The 23,910-nt window shown below is 33.8% G+C and overlaps 1 protein-coding gene and 2 non-coding genes across 5 annotated transcripts in view; 1 reads left to right on the top strand and 2 right to left on the bottom strand.

The window, feature by feature from the left end:
- Positions 1-4,957: 4,957 nt before the first annotated feature.
- The window catches only part of Lrch2 (leucine rich repeats and calponin homology domain containing 2), a 104,348-nt gene continuing 85,395 nt past the window's right edge, over positions 4,958-23,910 (bottom strand). For 2 of the 3 annotated variants that reach the window (XM_023564155.2, XM_013150181.3), the window contains 5 exons: positions 20,508-20,565; positions 19,018-19,130; positions 18,642-18,779; positions 18,419-18,496; positions 4,958-7,128 (listed from right to left, as the gene is read on the bottom strand). In XM_023564155.2, coding sequence (XP_023419923.1) covers positions 7,009-7,128; positions 18,419-18,496; positions 18,642-18,779; positions 19,018-19,130; positions 20,508-20,565 — 507 coding nt within the window. In that variant the 3' untranslated portion in view covers positions 4,958-7,008. Of the gene's footprint in view, positions 7,129-18,418; positions 18,497-18,641; positions 18,780-19,017; positions 19,131-20,507; positions 20,566-23,281; positions 23,333-23,910 lie in introns of all 3 variants that reach the window. The other variant, XM_013150180.3, reaches the window with a different exon arrangement.
- LOC111756148 (small nucleolar RNA SNORA2/SNORA34 family) lies at positions 19,374-19,510 on the top strand. The gene has a single exon (XR_002790629.1). It is a non-coding gene; the product is annotated as a small nucleolar RNA SNORA2/SNORA34 family (small nucleolar RNA).
- LOC111756156 (small nucleolar RNA SNORA35) lies at positions 22,491-22,619 on the bottom strand. Its single transcript, XR_002790636.1, has one exon. It is a non-coding gene; the product is annotated as a small nucleolar RNA SNORA35 (small nucleolar RNA).

The following is a 23,910-nucleotide window of genomic DNA, read 5'->3' on the forward strand; positions in this document are numbered from 1 at the left end:
CATTGATTTCATAGAAAAGTGTAAAATAGTGATTATTAGAGGCAAGGAAAAATAAGGATTAGAGAAGATAAAGGAGGTTTGTATAAAGGGTATCAAAATATAGTAGGATAGGAGGAATAAGTTCTAGTGTTCTACATCACAGTAGGATGAGTACAGAACAACCTATTGTATATTTTAAGAAGAATTTGAAAGAAATTCAAAGACCCAAAACATAAAGAAATGATAAGGAGATGAAAATGCTACTTAAAATGATTTGTTCACTGTATATTATATATGAATTTAATTATCACACTGTATAATTATGTATCAATTAAAAAGAAATTCAAAGATTATGTTGTGCATCTTAAATACATACAAATTTTTTGGGTCAACTATACTTCAGTAAAGCTGGGAAAAATAAAATGAAAAAAATAAATAGCATCATTTTTCAAAGAAATGTAACTTTTAACAATCTAGCAGTAATACTGAATTACAATGTCTACTACTGGAAAGTATTTCTTACAAAACATGAGAATGAATAATGATAAACTATTTTTATGAATGCTATTGTTTCAACAGCCACAAACGAGTAGCTGAATTACTTTATAAAGCTCTAAGCAAAAGGATCATTCCATACTTTTATATCTGTATCATCAAGGCCTATAATAACAACAATTGGTACATAGTAAGCACTTAAGAAGTGCTTTGAATTAGCTATTTTATAATTAATTTTTCAGAGTAAAATCGCCCTGTTGTGGATAAATGATCATACATAAATTTTTAAACTTGAAGAACTTGGAAAAATCAAAAATCATACAAGGCAGTTATAGTAGGTAAATAATCGAGGAATAGTTATGAAATTCAGTGCTTAAAAATTGTTCAAATAATAATTTTTGGCCTCAGCTACCTACTCTGACGAATGAAAGAATGGTGATACAGAAATTGTAAAATTCTTTAATGGTGCTTAAGTTTTTGATTACACACAGGAGTACATCTTCTATTTGTTTTAGTCTTATCCTTAGAAAACCTAGAAACTTTGGCTATAGAAAAATTATAGATTTGGGTCAGGGATATAGCTCTCTAGCAAAAGCACCTGGCCGGCAAGTGCAAGGTTGAGTTCGATCCCTGGTATCCCCACAAATAAATACATAAATAATACTCATATTTAAAAATGTATATTTATAAGATTTTCTGATTCACTAATAGCTATCATGATATATAAGATTTTAAAATATAAGCTATAGCATAATACTAACTTCTACTCAGTAGCTAATCTTACATGTTAAAGGTTATGAGTGAGAGACAGACACAGGCATAAGTATAAAAACTGCATTACTTATAATTATTAAAAAGATATACTTTTTTTTGTCTTTTTCCTTTTTTTACCGGTACCAGGGATCAAACTCACGACTGCCTGCCTGCAAGGCAGGCGCTTATGCCGCTGAGCTAAATCCCCAGCCCCTAAAAAGATATACTTAAACTCTGATCACAAGTCATAAATATTTAGAGTTAAGTAAACATCTGTGCATTTCTATATGGTCTGCATTTAAACTCACCATAGTAGCCTGGAAATGATTGTACTTTCAATTTAAAATTAAGTGGAGATGATGCTATCTAGAAAAAGATTGGACTGACATCAAGATCATGATAAATTAATGTATGTTTCTAAACACTGCAAAAGGGGGAGGTATGCTTTGGTATTTTTAATTTAACAGTGCTTTTAACTTGTCATATATTACCTATATATATAACAATCACATATTATTCATGTAACTAATTTCCTTTAACTTGAAAATTATATGGCCATTTGTTTTTAAAGCACTGATAGAGAATGAAGATATAGCTCAGTGATAAGAGTGTGTGAATTATATGCTCAAAGTCCTGTGTTTTACCCCAAGCAGTTTAAAATATTTTAAAAGAAAAACATGAAATAGTACTAATCTCACTACACATTACACTTTTTAAAATCATAAAAATATAAAGAAATTAGAACACTTTTAAGAATAGAGACGCATTTTTAAAATTATTTTTTGGGGGTACCAGGGATCGAATTCATGACCTCATGCTTGCCAGGCAGGAGCTCATGCCACTGAGCTAAATCCCTGGCTAGAGATGTATTTTAAAAAGTTAACAACATGTAAAAATCTTGAAGCATAAATTAAAACACCAAACTATTACTGTACAGTAAATTGATATTACTATGACATTAGAATAACTGTAAAGCCTATTATTGAAGTTGGTCAATAAACCAGCTGCACTCTTGACCTGCTGAATCCATCTTTGTTGGTTGACAAGACTCTCAGGGAACTACACGAACATTAAAGTTTAAAGAATTACTGCCCTAAAGCATAATTTTCATCCCTAAAATGTACATCACTACTTCATATTTATTTGCATTAGAAATTACTAAGATATTTGAACAGAGATGTAGAAAATTCAATTTGTTATTGAAACTTTTTTTTCTATTTATGTATTTACTTATCTATAATTCTAATATACTACTCACCTACTTTGGTAGATAATAGATGTATATCACTGTAATAGAGTAAAAATGAATTATTTCTTCCCAACCTTATGTCAGGGTAATCTAAATTATGAATTTGACAAACAAAAAACATATGTAATAATTTAAAATTTGAAAGTCACCATATTTTAAAGAATTTTCTCTTCACTTTAGCAACTTTCAAATGATTCAATTGGTAATTTTCTACCCTAAACAATTTAAGTCAGAATGGAAAGCATAAAGGAAGGGAAAAGGAAAATATAATATATATGTTTGATAAATAAGATAATTGTACGGTTTCTCTTAGTTCATTGAAAAGGAAGGTTTGTACTAAAATGTCATGCATCTGTGTTATACCCTGAGTACTCTGAAGATAACAATATGCAATGTATTAATTATTGTTACCATTTTATCTCAACTTGAAATTATTTTTTTCTTTTGCAATTATTTTTTGATACCAGGAATCAAACTCACGACATCATGCTTACCGGGAAGGTGGTTAAGCAATTAAGCTAAATCCCCAGCCTTTTTTTTTCTTTCTTTGGAAATAAAAAAAAGTGGCAGTGGTCGAGTATATAGCTCAGTGGCATAAGCACCTGCCTGGCAAGTACAAAGTCTTAAGTTTGATACCCAGTACTAAGGGGGAAAAAAAAAACTACATATATCATAGAATTTTTCTTCCATACTCAGTTTCTTTGCTTAGTACTGAGAATAGAACTCAGGACCCTGCACTTTACAGGTAGGCGCTGGGCCGCTGAGCTATTTCCTCATCTAAGTTTTGATTTTCTAATGTAGTCAGACTGTCTTGTTAGATACACACACATTAGATGCACATATAAACAGACACACAGCTGTAGAAACTGTAAACTGTATAAATCTCCTAAGGATTATTTTACCTTTTAAAACACAGGAATGAAAAAATATTACATCTTAAATGAGTTTCTGGTATTTTCCAAAGTACCAATTCCACAAGATATCTGGATTTGCAAATTAATCTAATATACAATGATTTAGTTCTTTGGCATACTCTGAAGAATTCAGGTAGATTCCTTAAACTCCTAGAACCAATCCACGTAGAATATCAAAATAGTAGACTTACTAAATCAGAAAATAAACTTACTATCATTACCTTCTTCCCCGCCCCACTGCCCCGGGATGGAACTCACAACCTCACATTTGCCAGGAAGGTGCTTATGCCACTGAACTAAATCCATGGCCTAGCATTACCTACTGATAGTTCAAAATTCTGTTGTAAACTTGGAATAGTTTTCAAATACCTAATGCCAAATATTTACTTAATTAAATATTTCTTTGTATCTGACCATTTAGGATAAGCAACTATAAAATACTGTAATATTATCTTCAATAAAATTTACACAAATGATCTACTTTTAGTGCAATCAAAATTATAAACAAATATAAGCAATTTTAACAAAATATGTGAAATTTTTACTTCTAAAAAATTAGAGCCATTTGAATATGAAAGATCAAAATTTCTTATCACATAGTTTAAGTCAGTCATATACTTAGCACTAAAATCTACAATACAAATAATCACAATTTGATGTATTTTCTTTACTTCATCGTTTAACTGTGTAAAGTGTTAATTTTTATATAAAGGTGATACTATTTTGTGAAGATATTCCACGAAATTTTTGCTTTTGAAGAAAATTTTGTCTACTGAAAATATGATATAAAGGGAATCTAAATTCTGCTTTTTGTTCCTGGTTTTGTTTGTTTTGGAACCTAGAGTCTCACTATGTTGCTCTGGCTGGTCATATATCCCTAGCCTAAAGTAATTCTTCTGTCTTGGTCTCCTAATAGCTGAACTATAAATCCAGGTCATCATTTCTAACTATGACAACCTACTTTGTTTTTCTATTCTTGGGAACATAGCCATAAGCTATCAAACACTGATTTGTGTGTTTTTTTTTAAGCATAAAATGGATGCTGTGATCGTGAAAGAGGTGAGAGAGGAGGAGAAAAGAAATCCAAGACTTAAATTTTTTCATTCAACTTTATCCAAGTTTGCATCAGTAATATACATTTAGTGTTCCATTTATTTTTAAGTGTGTCAGAAAATCAATTATGATAGATCTGTGACAAATACAAAGATTTCTCAATTTTTCAAAAATTTCAGTTAGAAAAGTCATTAAACTGGCATTCTATAAAGGTAATTATTAAACAAAAGGTAATGCATTTTTACTTCTTTCAATTCTAACATATCCAACATCATTTGTTTCTTGTGCCATACATTCATAAAATTCAACAGAAATAACTATATATTGAATTTTTAGGGGCCAATAAAATATTTAAGAGTGATTATTCAACCCTCAACAAATCATAAATCCCTTCAAATAATGGTAATCATTCTTAATAACTGATGAAGTAAATATATAATCATCATAAAACATTTAGAATAAATTTTATACTTAAAAACTACTAAAAGAAATACATCAGAGCCTTAGTACAATATTTTCTTTGGGGACTATTCTGTGAAACTGTTTTAGAGGTGGTATAGTCTTTTGGCATAATAATAAATGAATTAGCATGGACTGGAACTCTGATGAATCGATGTAAACTGAACTTTTTGCAGAAAAGAATGCTACAGTTAGGTTCTAGTGTATTTTCTCTTTAAAGTAATAATTAACTGGTGAGTGAAACCTAATAAAGGAATAGCCAACCATTTCACTACTTCTTCAATGATATGAAACAAAATAACACTAGATTAATAAGAAGAATTATACAGCACGATAACTATGAAAGATGTATGAATGAGTTGTTTTAAACAGTTTCTTAATTTGTAACACTGTCAAATTTCTAAAATAAAAATTCAGCAACTAAGGTACTAACTTGTCATTTCTTAGGTAAATTATCCAATGAGGTTCTTTTTGTATTCAACTGAAAAATAACTAATTAGCTCAAATATTTAAAGTAATAAATTACCAATAATTTAATTCTTAAATTTTACAGTCATAAGAAGCTTTAATTTTTTAAAAGCTCCAATTTGACCCTTAGGGAATGTGAAGAACACATCAGTATTCCAAAGCCAAAGTTTAATATATGGCTTCATGCCAAGTGATCAAAAGAAGTAGAGTTGGTCCTAAATTAACTCTTCCTATACCATTTGGCACACTAGTTATTACCTTTCATATATACCCTTTGAAATACCCAGGCCAGAATTTTTAATAAGTTGCATCCATATTAAGAGGTAACAAGTGCAAATGATCACATATTTAATATGAGACTTGCTTGGTTACTACAAAAGTAATTACTAATGTTCTTCTACAGGAAACTGAATTATCCATTACAGTAATGATTTTGAAAAATTCCTATACTACTACCAACATAAAGTCACTCATCTCTAAATTAAACAAGGACTTTATATGTCATAGTATTTCATGAAAATATTTATGAAACAGTCTACGATTAATTTAACGCTGAGTTGAGGATCATAGGTATACAGTATCTATGAATGGCCATTTTAATAAAAATGTGTTCCTCAATGGTTGCTCTCTGAATATAGTTAAAACCAGCCCTGTTGTAATGTTCCTGAAAGTCAAGATATAAACCCAAACTTTAGCTGTATCAAAATGTCCTTGATAGTACTTTACTAGTTCTCAAAAATCTCAGTTTTGTGTAACATTTTCAATACAGAAATAAAATACTCTTCAAATAATATATTTTAAGAGGATTAAGTTTTGCAAAATTAAATAGCATAAATTAAGCATATTAACATTGGGTTTTTGACAACATGAAATAACCAATTTAAGGAGAACTGCAATGGGCTAACTAAAAAAAAATCACAAATGTCACAATGTGAGGTACATTTGAATCCTCACATATTACTGACTTTACAAAATCTACTAAAATATTTTAAAGTTCTATCGAGTCTATTAATACATAAAAAGAAATTGTAAAAATGCTTAAGACTGTATAAGATTCATCAATTACACAGGCACTTCACATGTAAACAATCTACAGTACAACTGAAAATATTTTGGCACCAACCTATAGTACTAAAAGAATATAATGTCAGAGTTCCGTTTTTTCTACTCACTTTTTTCTAGAAAACTAAGACCAAAGGTTGAAGAAACTGTGTATAAAGTAGAATTAGAAGTGTACTAAACAACTCAAGTATAGAATTGTTTTAAGTTGTTAAAAAAATTATCACTTTCATCCAGATGTTTACTAGAATGTTATGTTAAAAAAAAACCTAAGGTGATTATTAAACTGAAAGTACATTTTAAAGTTAGTATGAATCTGCTTTTTGAAAAATAAGGTTATGAAATGATTTTGAAAAAAGAGAATTTGAATTTAGCACAAACTCTTATTAAATTAATCCAGTTTCCCCCAAAGAGAAGTTTGGGCAATTCAAAGTTTAAGTTTTATGTTCTAATGTAATTTTTAAAAAAAAACACTATGGCAAACTATTTTTGATTGAACATTCTTATTCATGAACTCAAGATATCTGAAATCACTTCAAGTAAATGAAACTATACACGTATGACTTTAAAAATGTTACATCAAGTCATAGACAGCTGAGATGTCTTGGTTGTAGGTAATTCAAGAAGCGCCTGTACAGTAACACCAACTTTCACAAGGCCTCGTTCTTCCAAAATATGATGAGGCAAACAGAGTCTTTCCTGGGGAGGGAAAAAAAAAGGTTTTTGAACATTCATTTTTTTAGTAGCATAGTAAAACTTTAGTCAAAATCAGATTTTTGAAACATGCTTTCTGTGAAAGTTCAAGTAAAAGATACAGTTCTAAATTTTCTCTTATAGCTATCATAAGCTAAAATGCACTTAAATTCTTAATTTACGCTAAGAAAACAAGATAGAAGTTGGTCTTGTCTAAAGTAACATGCTGTTACTTTACACATGAACTTCTTTCTCTAAAGAAAACATTCATAAACGAATAGGTCACTAGTGTCCTCACTACTCCGTTACTACTGTCTTACAGCTTCCCCTAAAGCATCTGGCCACTAAAATCACTCTGATAAAAATCACCAATACCTTCTTCAGTATCAAATGCTTGGATGGCTACTGCTTCACCACAGCAGCCCTTTAACAATGTGTTCCTTAGAACCTGACTTCTTTCTTGTCTTTTACGACACCACTCTTTTTTACTTCAACTTTTTTTTTTTTAATTTTATTTAAGAGGAAAAAGAGAAAAACACAAAACAAAACAAAGTGGTGGAAGGGTACACGTAATACAGAACTACAAAAAAAAAACCATAATAGTAAGAAATCACCTGCTAATAGATTACATATTATCATCTTGGAAATAGTTGCTCAAATCACAGTATCAAAGAATACAAAGTGAACATTCAAACAGAGAGACTGCAAACAGCTGTGTTCAATGATCCAAAAACATTAATATAGTCAGCTATTTAACACCCCTAAACACAATTGCTGTTATATCCATAGAGCTCTTTTTTTTTTTTCCTTCTCTTTTTTACAACAAAATTTACACATTTTGGATTTTATTACTCCTAGTCCTTATTACTTTTTTGGGGGGAAGAGAATATAGTCAAATATGGAAAACAAAGCTGCCACTCAAAACCAAGGATAGACATAGCACATGATGTAGAACAGAGTACAAGGTTATCAACAATGGTTATCAAAATTGTCTCTTGTTTCCTTAAAAAGAATAGTCTATCTCATTAGATATTATAAAGTTGGACAAAACAGTAGAGAACAAGACCAATAAAACTTAGGCATTGTAAACATTACAGGACTTCCAAAGGAGACAACAGTCAAACCAGAATGGGCAACTTACTGAATCTTATTGCCTTCAAAGTAGGTGCTTATACCCTCAAACTTGATACTATCATATAGAATGGAACAGAGTCCAATCAGTCAAAACAAGATCGTGGGAGTATTACAGGACTTCAAAACAAGTTAACAGTAAATCAAAAAGAGTTACTATAATATATGCTAATTAAAAAAATTTTTCCCCTTAATTAAAAAACATAAGAAATAACTAAATAATTTTTTTAAAGAATAAGGGAGAGATTGAGATAAGCTCCAACATGGCGTGGATCTCAGGAGACACTGCTAGATCTCCCCCTGGAAGGGCTGCAGGCTGCCACCCTGCCTCCACTCACAGTGAGGGGAGATGCTGGCTTGGCTTCCCAGAGACCTAAGCTCCAACAGGGCTAGGATCTCAGGAGACACTGCTAGTTCTCCCCCTGGAAGGGCTGCAGTGGGCTAAACTACTGCCGCTTACCAGGGAGGGGAGGTGCTGGCTTGGCTTCGCAGAGTCCTAAGTTCCAGCATGGCGTGGATCTCAGGAGACACTGCTAGTTCTCCCCCTGGAAGGGCTGCAGGCTGCCACCCTGCCTCCGCTTACAGGGAGGGGAGATGCTGGCTTGGCTTCCCAGAGTCCTAAGTTCCAGCATGGCGTGGATCTCAGGAGACACTGCTAGTTCTCCCCCTGGAAGGGCTGCAGGCTGCCACCCTGCCTCCGCTTGCAGGGAGGGGAGGTGCTGGCTTGGCTTCCCAGAGTCCTAAGTTCCAGCATGGTGTGGATCTCAGGAGACACTGCTAGTTCACCCCTGGAAGGGCTGCAGGCTGCCACCCTGCCTCCGCTTACAGGGAGGGGAGATGCTGGCTTGGCTTCCCAGAGTCCTAAGTTCCAGCATGGCGTGGATCTCAGGAGACACTGCTAGTTCTCCCCCTGGAAGGGCTGCAGGCTGCCACCCTGCCTCCGCTTGCAGGGAGGGGAGGTGCTGGCTTGGCTTCCCAGAGTCCTAAGTTCCAGCATGGTGTGGATCTCAGGAGACACTGCTAGTTCACCCCTGGAAGGGCTGCAGGCTGCCACCCTGCCTCCGCTTACAGGGAGGGGAGATGCTGGCTTGGCTTCCCAGAGTCCTAAGTTCCAGTATGGCGTGGATCTCAGGAGACACTGCTAGTTCTCCCCCTGGAAGGGCTGCAGGCTGCCACCCTGCCTGCGCTTACAGGGAGGGGAGACGCAGGCTTGGCTTCCCAGAGTCCTAAGTTCCAGTATGGTGTGGATCTCAGGAGACACTGCTAGTTCTCCCCCTGGAAGGGCTGCAGGCTGCCACCCTGCCTCCGCTTACAGGGAGGGGAGGTGCTGGCTTGGCTTCGCAGAGTCCTAAGTTCCAGCATGGCGTGGATCTCAGGAGACACTGCTAGTTCTCCCCCTGGAAGGGCTGCAGGCTGCCACCCTGCCTCCGCTTACAGGGAGGGGAGACGCAGGCTTGGCTTCCCAGAGTCCTAAGCTCCAGCATGGTGTGGATCTCAGGAGACACTGCTAGTTCTCCCCCTGGAAGGGCTGCAGGCTGCCACCCTGCCTCCGCTTACAGGGAGGGGAGGTGCTGGCTTGGCTTCCCAGAGTCCTAAGTTCCAGCATGGCGTGGATCTCAGGAGACACTGCTAGTTCTCCCCCTGGAAGGGCTGCAGGCTGCCACCCTGCCTCCGCTTGCAGGGAGGGGAGGTGCTGGCTTGGCTTCCCAGAGTCCTAAGTTCCAGCATGGTGTGGATCTCAGGAGACACTGCTAGTTCACCCCTGGAAGGGCTGCAGGCTGCCACCCTGCCTCCGCTTACAGGGAGGGGAGATGCTGGCTTGGCTTCCCAGAGTCCTAAGTTCCAGTATGGCGTGGATCTCAGGAGACACTGCTAGTTCTCCCCCTGGAAGGGCTGCAGGCTGCCACCCTGCCTCCGCTTACAGGGAGGGGAGACGCAGGCTTGGCTTCCCAGAGTCCTAAGCTCCAGCATGGTGTGGATCTCAGGAGACACTGCTAGTTCTCCCCCTGGAAGGGCTGCAGGCTGCCACCCTGCCTCCGCTTACAGGGAGGGGAGGTGCTGGCTTGGCTTCCCAGAGTCCTAAGTTCCAGCATGGCGTGGATCTCAGGAGACACTGCTAGTTCTCCCCCTGGAAGGGCTGCAGGCTGCCACCCTGCCTCCGCTTGCAGGGAGGGGAGGTGCTGGCTTGGCTTCCCAGAGTCCTAAGTTCCAGCATGGTGTGGATCTCAGGAGACACTGCTAGTTCTCCCCCTGGAAGGGCTGAAGTGGCTACTTCAACTTTTTTGACAGCAACTGTGCATTCGCTTTCATTCGTCTTCACTAATCCTCTTCTAATATCCCGAATGTTTTCAGTAATTCTGTCTACTTTTTTCTTGTTTCACACAGTATCCTCTAGTTGGTAGTGTCATAATTTTAATGATCCCTTTCATCTTGGTGACTTACGAATCTTTATTTCTTCCCAAGAACTCTTCATGAAGCAAATGCCAATAGAACATAGCTAGTTGATATATCCAAGATATCAAAATCAATGTGTCTAAAGCAGAACTATTTTTTTTACTAATTTAGCCTGTCCTATATTTTATTAGTAATATACTGACAGAATTTTCACTCAGTAAAACACTATTCAATGCCATTAATGTAAATGTGAGAATCGTAAGTCTTTTCTTTTATCCTTATTACTATAACCCAGTCATCAAATACTACTGATGAAAGTCTTTAATAATTTTGAAAAAGTATCTCCTTGTCTCTATTTTAACTACCATATTTTGCTTTTATTCAAATAACCACTGAAGTGTAAGTATTAGGAAAAACAAAGGTTTCAAATCTATTACTTTAGCTTCTACCTTAGAACTAGAAAGGAAGCAAATTAAACCAATGCCAAACAGAAAGAAGGAAATGAAGATAGGAAGGGGAAAAAACATGAAAAAACAAAACAATTTTTAAAAAAATCAGTGAAACAAAAATTAAGTCATTGAGAAGAATTCAAAAGTTAATATGCCTCTAGTTTAGTCAATCAGGAAAAGAGGAAATATACAAATTACTAATATCAGGGATAACAGAACTGACCCTGTCTAAGATACTCTAAAAAACTAAAACAATAGCAAGGAAATAATATAAACAATGTTAAGATAGTAAGCTTGATAAATTAGAAGAAATGGATACATTCTTACCAAGACTCATGTAAGAAGAAACAAATCACTAGAATGACCCTGTATCTATTAAATCTTTTGCGTGTTTAGGGCTAGGGATCAAACCCATGGTTTCACCGTGCTAGGAAAGTGCTGTGCCACTGAGCTAAATTTAAATTGTAGTTTGAAGTCTTCCCAGAAAGAAAACTCTTGATTTAGATGGCTTATTAATAAACTTGATTAAATAATTAGAAAAGAAATTATATTAATTGTGCCCAAATCGTTGAGAAAAGCAAAGAGGAAAGAATATACATATATGCCATTAAGTCAGCATTACCTTGTTACATATATGCAAAGGCATTTAAAGAAAACTAAACTAAGATGGCTGTGGTGGTCCATACTTAAAACTCAAGCTATTTTGGAGGCTGTGGCAGGAGGACTAAAACTATGAGGGTAGTTTGAGCAATTTAGCAAGAGCTTGTCAGAAAATAAAAGAAAACAAAAGAAAAGAAAAGAAAAGGAAAGGAAAAGAAAAGAAAAGGGGTTCAGCAGCCCCTGGGTTTGTACCCCATGCCAAGAAAGGGAAAAAGAGGGAAAACAGAAAAAGAAAACAAGGGAGGGGGAAAAACAAAAAAAACTAGAGTTCTCCTAAAATATAAATGGAAAAAAATCTAAACTAAATTTTAACAAACTGATTTCAATGACATAAAAGCAGTAAACAAGAACAACAGAATCTATCATGACCAAGAGGAATTTATTTAACCCAGGAATTCAACACCTAGGTAACATTTGAAAATAAATCAAAGTAATTCATAATATTAACAAACTTAAAAAAAACTATGTGACATCAATTACTGTATAAAAGGCATTCAATGGAATGCAACATTCATTCCTGATAGGAAACTGAACAGGGGCTAGAGATTTAGCTCAATGGCACAAGTGCCTGCATAGCAAGTGCAAGGTTGTGAGTTCAAGTCTCCGTACCAAAAAAAAGAGAGAGAGAAACTGAACAAACTAGGAGTACGAGGAAACTCCCTCAACCTGATACAGGTCATGTATAGCAGATGCACAACTAATATCATATTTAAGGGTGAACACTGAAATTTTCCTCCAAAACAAATCAGGTCTAAGACAAGGATATCTACTCTTGCTACCCCTACTCAGTATTATGCAGGGATATCTGGCAAGGGCAACTAGGCACAATAAATAAGTAAAAGACATTCAAGTCATAAAGAAAGAAAAAAACTGTTTCTATTTACAGAAAAAATGAGCATCCATGTAGAATATTCTATGAAATCTGCAAAAAGCTCCTAGAACTAATAAGTTTAGCAACACTGTAAGGTATAGATCAATATCTACATACTAACTGTATTTCTACATTATTAGAAATAAAGCATCAAATATTAAATTAAAACTATGCATAAACACAACATGCAAAATATGAAAATATGAAATACTTAAGGATAAAAATGCAAAATTTGTATAGTGAAAACTATAAAACATTGCTGAGGTAATTAAAGAAGACCAAGTAAGAAAATATTTTGTTTTTTGAAAGGAAGAGCCAGTATTATGATATAATCTTGCTTATATTTTTCTATAAACTCAGCAGAGATTCTATAATAATATAATCTGTTTTTATTGTTTTTCTCTAGACAGTGACAAATTTATCTACATTTATATGGAAATTCAAAGGACCCAGAATAGCCAAAAGAGCTTTAAGAAATAACAAATTTAGAGAGCTACTACTACTTGATTTCAAAATCTACAGTAAGCAAGGTAACAATTTACCAATGTAAAAATCAGAAAAAAGTATCAGTGGAACAAATTAAAGAGTACAGAAATAGACCCACAGATACATGGAAAAATGGTTTTTGATGCAGATACAAAGGCAAATAAATATTAAAAGAATGGGCTTGTAAATGTTAGCTAGACAAGGAGGTGAACGAACAGCTCAATCCCAACTAGGCAGGAGGCAGGAGAATAGCAAGCTTGAGACCAACCTGGGCAATTCAGTGAGACCCTGCTTGAAATTTTAACAAAGGGGTCTGGGGAGCCGTGGATGTAGATCAGAGGCACAACACTCTTGGGTTCTATCTCCAGTACAGCAAACAAGTGCAACAGCAACAACAACAACAAAAAAACAGCTGTGGGAAATATGCTATCCATTAAAACAACAACAAAAAAAAAACCCTTTGGAAAACTCTTCAAATTCCAAAAAGCTATCTCTAGAAAACCATAGTTGATATCATACTAAAAGATAAAAGACTAAAGGCTTTCCCGAACATCAAGAAATAAGACAAGATGTCCACTGGCACCCCTTATGTTCAATTTTACTAATAGAGATTATAGTCAGGATAATTGGGCAAGGAGAAGCAAAAAGTATCCAGACTGAAAGGAAAAAAATAAAACGCAATTTGTAGATAATATGATTTGTATAGAGGAAATCCTAAAGCATACAAATACAAAGGAACTATTAGAATAAATCAGTTTAACAGAGTCACAAAATGAAAGATCAATAAAAGAAACTCAGTTGTATCTATACAGTAGCAAGACAAAATATGAAAGTTAAATTAAGGTCCAGGGATTTAGCTCAGTAGCATAAGTGCCTGCTTGGCAAATGTGAGGTCATGAGCTTGATCCCTGGTACCAAAAAAAAAAAAAAAAAAGAAAACTGTATTTGGGGCTGGGGATTTAGCTCAGCAGCATAAGCACTTGCCTGGCAAGTGCAAGATTGCAAGTTCAATCCCTCCCCCCCCAAAAAAGAAAGAAAATTAAATTAAGAAAATATTTACACTAGCTTAAAAGAGAATAAAATATTAAGGGCTTAATTTAACAAAAGCAGCAAAAGAAATACGTTGAAAACTACAACCCATTATTGAAATTAATGTTTAAAAATGTACATAATGGAAAGACACTTCATTTTTATGGATGTCAATATTGCTTAAATTTTTTCTGCAGATTCAATTCAGTCCCTAACAAAATTCCAGTTGGCTATTTTGCAGAAATCGACAAGTTAATACTCAAATTGATAGGAAAATGTGGTAAAGTCAAAGTAACTTCAAAATGGAAGAAAGCCAGAGGAAATGTAAAATGTACTATATTGCTTGGTTTCAAAACATACTACAAAACTACAGTAAGCAAAAAAATGTGGCAATTTGTATTAGGACATCAACAGGAAAAAAATTGAGAGTCCAAAAAGGAAGCTTTATATTTATGGCAATTAATTTTTGAACAGGTGCCAACACAATTTAATAATAAAAAGTCTAATCAAAACTTGGAAAACAACATATACATGTGTAAAAAAAAATCTGGAACCTTACCTCACACAAAAACTGAATTAAAAAGGATCATAAGCCTTAATATAAACACCAAAACTATAAAATTCTTAGAAAAATATAGGCATAATGTATATAATAAAATATACAGGCAAAATATATGCATGATTTATGACCTTAAATTATACAATGTTTTCTTAGATGTAACATCAAAATCATAAGCAACAAAAGAAAAAAGGGAGTAAACTGTACCTAATCAAATTAAAAATTTGTGTGCTACAGTGATAAGAAATGTGGTTGTGAGTGTAGCTCAGTAGTACAGCACTTGTTTAAAATGATTGAGGCCCTGGGTTTCATACCCAGCACACAAATAACAACAACAACAACAACAACAAAAGAACCAAGAATGTGAAAAGACAACCCACAGGAGAAAATATTTCCATATCGTATATCTCAAAAGCACCCTGCACATGAAATATGTAAAGAACTACTATTCCATAAAAAGATTAATACAATAAACCCTAACTTACAAACATTTTGAGTTGTGAACTTTAACAAATATAAACATACTTCAATCAAAAACATTTCTAGATGTGAACAAATCACAGAAGGAGCTCATCATGTCTGATGGACACTGTCACAGTTATACTGCTGGGTGTTTACTATACAGTGTGACAGTGTTCACAGCCCAGGATGTCCACAAACAAGAGGAAAATCAGTGATGATGTGGAGGGGACTGCTAGGAAGGGCAAAGTGATGTGCTCTATGTATCTGTGTCAAAGGCATATAAGGCTCATTTCATCAGACTTGTAAAGTGGAACACATTCCTAAATCGAGGACTTACAGTAATCTAATTAATAACTGCACACAGGCTTTGAAAAGACATTTTCTCCCGAATGAATACATATAGTCAATAATCACATGAATAGATGTTTAACATCATTTAGTAGTAGGAAAGTGCGAATTGAAACCACCACCTGCTGGAATAGCGAGAACTAGAAAGGCAGACAGTAACTGTTGTTCTAGAAGATGTGGAGAAATCAGAGCCTTGACACATTGCTGATGGGAATATAAAATGCTGCAGCCATTGAGGAAAACATGTTGGCAGTTCCTCATCTTTTTGAATTACTATATGAGCTAGAAATTCCACTCCTAAGTATATAACCAAGAAAACTGGAAAGTGTTCAAATAAAATCTTATTCACAAATTTCACTTCAGCATTATCCATAATAAATAATCAGTGGAAACAAACCAAATGTCTACCAACTGATAAATAAATAAACAAAATGTGTTATATGCATAAGATGGAATATCACTTAGCCATAATAAGAAATGAACTGCTAATTTGTGCTACAACATGGATGAACCTTGAAAATAATATACTCAAGTGAAGGAAGCAAACACAAGACTTTATATTACATGATTTCATTATATGTAAAGTCCAGAACAAGCAAATTCATGAGATGGACTAGGGAAGGGTCTACAAATGGGTAAGAGGTTTCTTTCAAGGGTAACAATAAATTCTGCTTTTAAAGATTACTGTCTTGACCAACTCTGATTAAAATCATTTAATCATGCATTTTAAGTAAGTGAATATTATGAAATACTAATTATATTTCAATAAAGATGTTTGAAAAAAATCAATTCATGAGCCAAATCTCAGTTTAAAAACAAAACCAGAACTGTACCTGTCACCATACATAAAGATAAACGCAAAATTGATAATACAGTCAGATGTAAAACCTACAATTATAAAACGTCTACAAGTAAACATATGAAAAGTTTCTGTGACTTTGAGTTGTTCAAGTTTGACACAAAAAATAATTCACTTAACAAATAAATGTCAAAAACTTTAACTGCTGCTTTTTGAAAGCCAATCTATAAAGAATTAAGAAATCCAAAGACTAGTATACAATATTTGTGAATTAAACATGTAATAAAGAAACTTATCCACAATTTCTGAAGAAATTTCAAACTTAATCCTAAGAAAACAAATGGCCCAATTAAAAAACAAAAGATTAGAAAATACACTGCAATAAAAGAAATATGCAGATGGCAAGCAAACCCTAGAAAAGAAGTAACTTTCAGGAAAGATTATTAACATCATTAATCATCAGAGATATGCAAATTAAAGCTGCATTAGCAAGCCAATATATACTGATTACAATGATTAAAATTTTAAGAATATTAACTATTTTGAATTAGTGAAGAGGGAGAGGAAATGAACTCTCATACACCACTAATAGCAATTTGAAATAATACAATTATTCTGGAAAATAATTTTGTACTTTCTTAAAATGCTAGGCATGTATCTATAACATATTCCAGTTATTTCACAGCTAAGCATTTAATTAAAATTAAAGAATATATATACATATATATACGTGTGTGTGTGTGTATGTGTATCCATCAAAGACTTGTACATATCAGCTCTACTTTTAGTAGTCCCTAAAACTGAAAAAAACCTCTAAAATGCCTATCAAAGACGATTTCGTCAAAACATTGTGGGCTACTACACAGAAATAAAATAATTATCTATTTATACAGATAACAACACAAACTAGTCTTAATTATGCTAAGTGAAAAGTCAGAAAAAATCAATTTTAATTTTTCAGATATTATACTACTAGGATTTCCAATTTGATATTTTCAATAAAGTTTGAAATGCTGTCAACCTGGTACAGCCTAATACTCCAGTTAAAGTCTATCTAAAAATTTACAATTACAAATTGTTCTAAATGTGGAACAGTGTATCAACTTACTTCTAAGAAACTCAAGCAAATTCAAACTAATCTATACTGATAGTAGTTGCCTGGGAAAAGAAGAATTGCAGAAGGACACAAGGAAATTATGGAGAACAATAGATGTTTGTTACTTCAGTTGTGGTGCCAATTTCATGATACAAGTATGTATTAAAACCTATCAGGGTTAGCGATATGGATCAGTGGTAGAGTGCTGGTCTAGCATGCACGAGGCCCTAGGCTCAATCCCTAGCACTCTCTCAAAATCTAGATCTTACTGTATGTCAATTATACCTAAGTAAAGCTATTATGAATTAGAAAATATCTTACAACAAAAATAATTAAATAATAAAGACTGTATATTACTACTTTTGAGTTGATGGGAAACACACTGAAATAAAAATAAAACTAAATAGAAACAACAAAACAAGTACAATGTCATACTAGCCAGGAAAAAATGAACTTTCCCAAATTTTCTATTTACAGTATTACTTTAATCATTAATTTTATAATACCTCAATTGTCATGTGAAATATAAGCCAATTCCTATAAGTTTCAAAGTTTGTCAATTGCAGATACTATATGTTTCTAAGATTTCCAGTTTGACATGTTCAGTAAAGTTTAAAGTGCTGCTTGCCTGATGCAGTCTCATCTTCCACTCAGTCGCCCATGAATTTACAAAGGAATCTATATACCCTCATTGCAATAGAAAAAATGGTAGTAGCAATGGCATCACAACCAAGCTACAGTAATGGCTACTAACTTATGTTCAGTCAGCAATGTATGTGGTTAATAAATTTTTCCATACAGGTAGCTATATTAGAAATGAATTCAAAGCAGCTTTAACCATTTATTGGCTAGCTGCTGGAAGCAGCTATCTATTGGATCTTACTTAAGAGGGTATTAAGAAAAGATATTAGTTTTCATATTCAGAAAACATGGCTCATTGCTATTGTAAAAGCTCAAGCTTTCATGTAACAAATTAATACTTAAATGATCATTTTGTTAGGCAAATAATTACCTGTGAGACACCCAGCTTTTTACAAGCATCAAGAAAATTTTCTACATTTCTTCGACATTTTGCCATGCTCAGCTTGGGCTGTAAAGAGGAAAACATGCATTTTCAAGCATTTTTATACAGAAATTAATTAAAAATGAAAACAAATTTATTGAAGTATATTACTCAACATTTTAAGAAGCTATATATTCCTTTGGAGAACAGACAAACAATAGACATAACTTACCACTGCTGGTGATGGTACATGAATACTAGCTACAGAGCGTGGCCTTATATGATTGGCTAAATGGCAAAGAACAACGCCATCCATCAGTGCAGCTCCAATGTCATCAGGCAAAATTACTTTTAATCTGGATTCAAGATTCTATAAAGAAATGAGTATGAATCACAGATATTCTATCTAAACATATATCATATGCTTATATTGCTAATTTTTGGGGAGGCGATTACCAAGGATTGAACTCAAGACCTTGTGCTCTCCAGGTAGGCACTTATGCCGCTGAGCTAAATCCCTGGCCCTGCTAATGGTCAAATAAATAAATAATTCTACTTTTTCAATTTTCTACCCTAAAACAATTTCTAGAAAGGTCAATCTGACTCACATTCCGAAGTTGTCGTATTTGCTCTCGCTCTTCCCGTAAATGTTCCATCTTTCTTCTCATTGTAAATCCTGGGTCCGCTGCCCCATATTCCTGGCGGGACGAGCGGCTAAAAGCTTTATAAAAACAGAAACTTACTAACTCAATTACAAAGCCAGTAAAAGGAAAAGACATTGATGGAGAAAGGAATAATAGGATCAGTACAAAACTACATAAAACACTAATACTTATTAATACGATCTAAGTATTTTTTCTAGTGTATATTTGAAGTCTACATAATTGAAAGCAAAAGGGAACACAAGTATAATGATTTTTACCACCTAACGTGTTTTTATTTTTACATATGGTATTAAAAACTCCTGGCCCTTAATCAAGGCCAGCAGCTTCCTGACACTGTTGGTTTCAAGCAGGAGCCTAAAGAGATGTCTTTCTATGGTCTGTTGGCCATTTCAGAACTTGGGCAGTGAAATGGTCAATTCATTAGAAATAAACAGCTTGAAGCAACCCCTACCACCCTTGGTGAGCAGCTGTGAGTGTGGCAGGCTGTGGTGGCCCAGGACGGGAGCCGTTTACTGGGACCCACATCTTGCTGGGACCTGGAACACCAGGAAACCAAGCAACCCCTCCCCCTCTGCCTGTTTTGTTTTGTAGAACTTCAATATACATGAAAGTATGGACAGCTATTTTGAAAAGAATGAGAGACTACGACAGCCATTAGTGACTTCCCTATTGTCTAGTTTTGAAGACCTAAAACACTTTCCTCATTCAGTTCAGATCAGCTTTATGCTGTTGTTTGTATGAATTCTCTGTATGCGAAAACATGGACAACTATTTGGAAGAAAACAAGCGACAATATGATAGACAGTGAAGATCTCAGGTTGTTTAGCTTTGAAATTTACATTGCTTTTTTATGTCCTGTTTTGTTGTGTTTAATTTTACCCCCTTAAAAATAAAAAAAAGAAAAGAAAAATAAAAAATATTAAATCACCCGTTAAAAAAAACCTCACAACCCAGGTACTAAGTGATTATTGAGCATGGCAATTGATTATTTTAAACAAGAAATTATTCTTGAAGGTCAGTATAGCTATTTAGGAATTAAAAACTACAATTCAGTATCTTGCCAAGGAACATGGATCCATTTCTTTTGGGCTTGTCAAATAGGAGATACCTTTTTAAAATCACAAAAAAAAATGGAGTTCTATAATTCCAAACAGTGGTTGTTCTGCTGGCAGTGGTCATCCCAACAGCAATCACAAAACAGTAGAAATACGCCTAGTATATCGAAGCAAAAGGCAAGGTTTTAGGAGCCTCAAGGTAAAGAGGAAGAAAGAAGTGGAAATGAGAATTGGAAACACAAATAAGGTTAATGGAGAGTTGCTTTTAGGAGAAGGGAAAGAATCTATGTATACATAAAATCACGGAATCAATGACATTTAAGTTGGGAAATGTCAGTTTTAAACAAAAATAAATTTTATTCAAAAATATGTATTTACCTGATCTAGGTTTCAATCCAAAGGGACCATGTGAAAAAGCATCACTTCTGTCATATTCCTAAAAAGAAAAGAAATAAAACTCTTCTTTCAAAATAATCAAGGTACATATACATATCCACACCGATTTTGAGCTACCTTTTTTTTAATGATTAGTGGAAAAGAGGGCAACTGCATTTCAATTCAAATTGATAATATGCCACTTTAAAAAAAACATCAACTCTGGGCTGGGCATGGAGGCACACACCTATAATCCCAGCATTTGAGAGGCTGAGGCAAAAGGATAGCCTTGAGTTTTAGGCCATACTGGGCTACATAGTAAGTTCCAGACCAGTCTGATCCTATGTAGTCAATATTAAATATTTGCTAACTGACCTAATTTTGCCTTTAAATATTTCTCTCTCACAGTATGAAGAAAATGAAAAGATCATTATTAGCAAAGTGTATAAATTATTTTTTGGGGGGAAAAACACACTAAAGTCTGTAAAGTAATGAAGTACAATATACTATACTTACAGATTTATAAATTTACCAACACTTACTTCTTATCTACTATTGACTGGATACTTAACATAGTAGATAATTCAAGACCAATCTATATATTCATATTAAAAGGGGTTATAGAATATTGGATCGTGATACTTTATTATCTTCTATCTGAATTCACATTATTTCAAAGTCCTTTCACACACAGTGGTGTGCTATGGAAGGGTATGTGTCATATGAAACAAATCTGAACTTGGGAATCAGAAATTGTAGGCTATGTCTTCAACACAACATTTAATTTCCTACAATTGATTCTTCACCTCTCAAATGGGTTTACTGTGAAGATCAAATGAGGTAATTAAATGAAAGTTCTTTGTCAACTGTAAAGTGATAAAATAATGTAATCTTAGCAGCATTTTATTTAATCTGTGAAACAACTCTGTTAAATAGTAGAACCTAGGCTGTAGCCGCTTTTTTTCTGCTGCTTATTGTTGATTGGGCTCTTTGGGAAAATTATTTGTTGTTTCAACTGTAAAATGATGAAAATGAAACAGTAATGGGACTACTTTTTGGTTCAAATGTAAGGGCAAGCAAATTGTTTTTACTACAGTAAATTTTTTCTTTTAGCATTTTTTCATATGAAACTGAAGCACTCAGAATTCTGGAGTGTCTGAATCTTCTACTGATTAACAAGTGCTATGTAGTTCAATTTGGATGCTAGTTGAACTATGAAAACACATGCCTATCAACCTATCCACCCATACCCTTACAGTTTCTTTTCATTTTTTGGTTAGTCATAAATTCCTATAAAAGATTTTATCTGAATATAAGCAAAAATGTATTATGAAAGCAACAGAAATTATATGAGAAAATTGGCACTAATACCTTTCTCTGTAAACATAAACCATAAAATCATTAAGGAACTAGGCAAACAAGTAGTAGTCACTTATATTTGTATTGATATAAATTAAAGAAAGGATTTACAGAAACATGTGACCAAGACAAATTTTGGGATATTTTAATTTATTTCCTAAAAACATGTATAATATTTTACCTTCCAGATAATTCAGAAAACTCATGCCCAACAAATCTATATAAATGTTTTATAAAGTAATTCATACAAAACAATAAAGAATCCTGACTTTCTAAGAAAACAGTGACATTTAATATATAGTAAAATATTATCTATATAACCAAAGTTATACAGTGAATTTGGGCCGTCTGAACATTTAGATAAGCCCTGAATTCACCATATGAATGTATAATAATTTATTTACTAATGTCAGTACACTTTATAATATACATAAGATAATCTGAAGTAGAAAAGATACTGCTTATAACGTTTTAAATTTAAATCTTTTACTATAAAGCCAGAGGTTAAAGTAAATTAGAAGAATCAGTCATTTAAACTACCAGAGTATTTGATCTGTCAAAATTTTACATGCTGTGACTTTCATACACTGGTTCTCCCCATATGCACTGCCCCTAAAATGCCAGGAAATGTGTAACCTCCTGTCGATAGGAACAACCCACTACAGGGATGTTTCTCGTGGAAAAAGGAAATTTCTCTTGCATTGCTTTCAGACCTAACTGGTTACAAGAAAAACCAAAGGCCATTGTACAATGCTAAAGTGCCTTTTCAAATTAAAAACTTTAAAGCCATTGTGATGATTCAACACAAATTTTAAAATATCTATGTTAATGAACTTCATTCCTTCTAGGATCTTGGTAGCAAATTAAGTTGGACAAGAATCAAATCAAATTCAATATCAGATTCAATATTAACCTTTTGGGAAAATTTGATTTGGTTCTCATGCAGTTCCGTTTAGAATCAGTATCATGGAGAGAACTGAGTTGTGAACTGAGGAACTAGTGTATAGATAAATTAGAAAACAAACATTTCATAGTGCTTTCTTGTTGTGATCTATAGATACTGTCCCCTAAAATCACAAACAAGGGATATTTAACATGAATATTTACATAAAAATGGTATCATTAAAATCTTTTTTTTTTTTAAGAATTTTTTTTTGTCTTTTTCCATTTTTTATCGGTACCAGGGATCGAACTCATGACTGCCTGCTTGCAAGGCAGGCGCTTATGCCACTGAGCTAAATCCCCAGCCCCTCATTAAAATCTTTCATAAAGGTTTGTATACCCTAACCTACCATAGATTCTACAATAGAAGTAAATGTTATCTTGTTAAAAAAAAAGATGACTGTAAAGAAGAGGCAAGGAAGAACCCTACATAAAACACAAAAGACATATACAAACAAACAAAACAGAACTTGTACCTCAGATGATACTGGAGATTGTGGTGACATATTAGCATTGTCACTTTCTTGCTAAAATATAAAAATAAAAAAATGAAAGATGAAATTAAAATAGAAAATGATGATTTAGAAATACACTGCAAAAGGAAAACTGAAAACTATTTTGATCAACTGCTTACGAAAGTAATCTGGAATATACTTCTAGCATTCTGGAACTCAAAATATGATTTGTGAAGCAACAACATAGGCATCTTGGCCCCAACCAAAAATCACAATCTATATAAGGTTTTGAAGTAATTTTTAAGTATTTTAAAGTTTGAGAAATATTGTCTATACACAATAGAAATGATGTGTTATAATTTGAGGCAAGTAAGTGAAGGAGTGAAAAAATTCCATCACCCCAATAAGGACTTTAACAGGAAAATCATGTGAATCAATATAAGCTTAGAAAAATTAAAAAGAATTTACTTGAAAAAAATAAATCAGTCATCATTTTTATGACTATTCTGCCAACTGAATACAAAAATCTTGACACTTAACCTGGAATATGTACACCATATCAAACATTTATTCATTCAATAAATAATTATTGGCCAACCACTTATACTATGTAAGATATTGAGAATAATAAAATTTAGTAAAATACTACC

This window comes from Cavia porcellus, unplaced genomic scaffold, assembly GCF_034190915.1.
Source record: "Cavia porcellus strain 051 isolate PalLab524CR breed Dunkin Hartley unplaced genomic scaffold, mCavPor4.1 scaffold_3, whole genome shotgun sequence".
Classification (NCBI taxonomy): domain Eukaryota; kingdom Metazoa; phylum Chordata; class Mammalia; order Rodentia; family Caviidae; genus Cavia; species Cavia porcellus.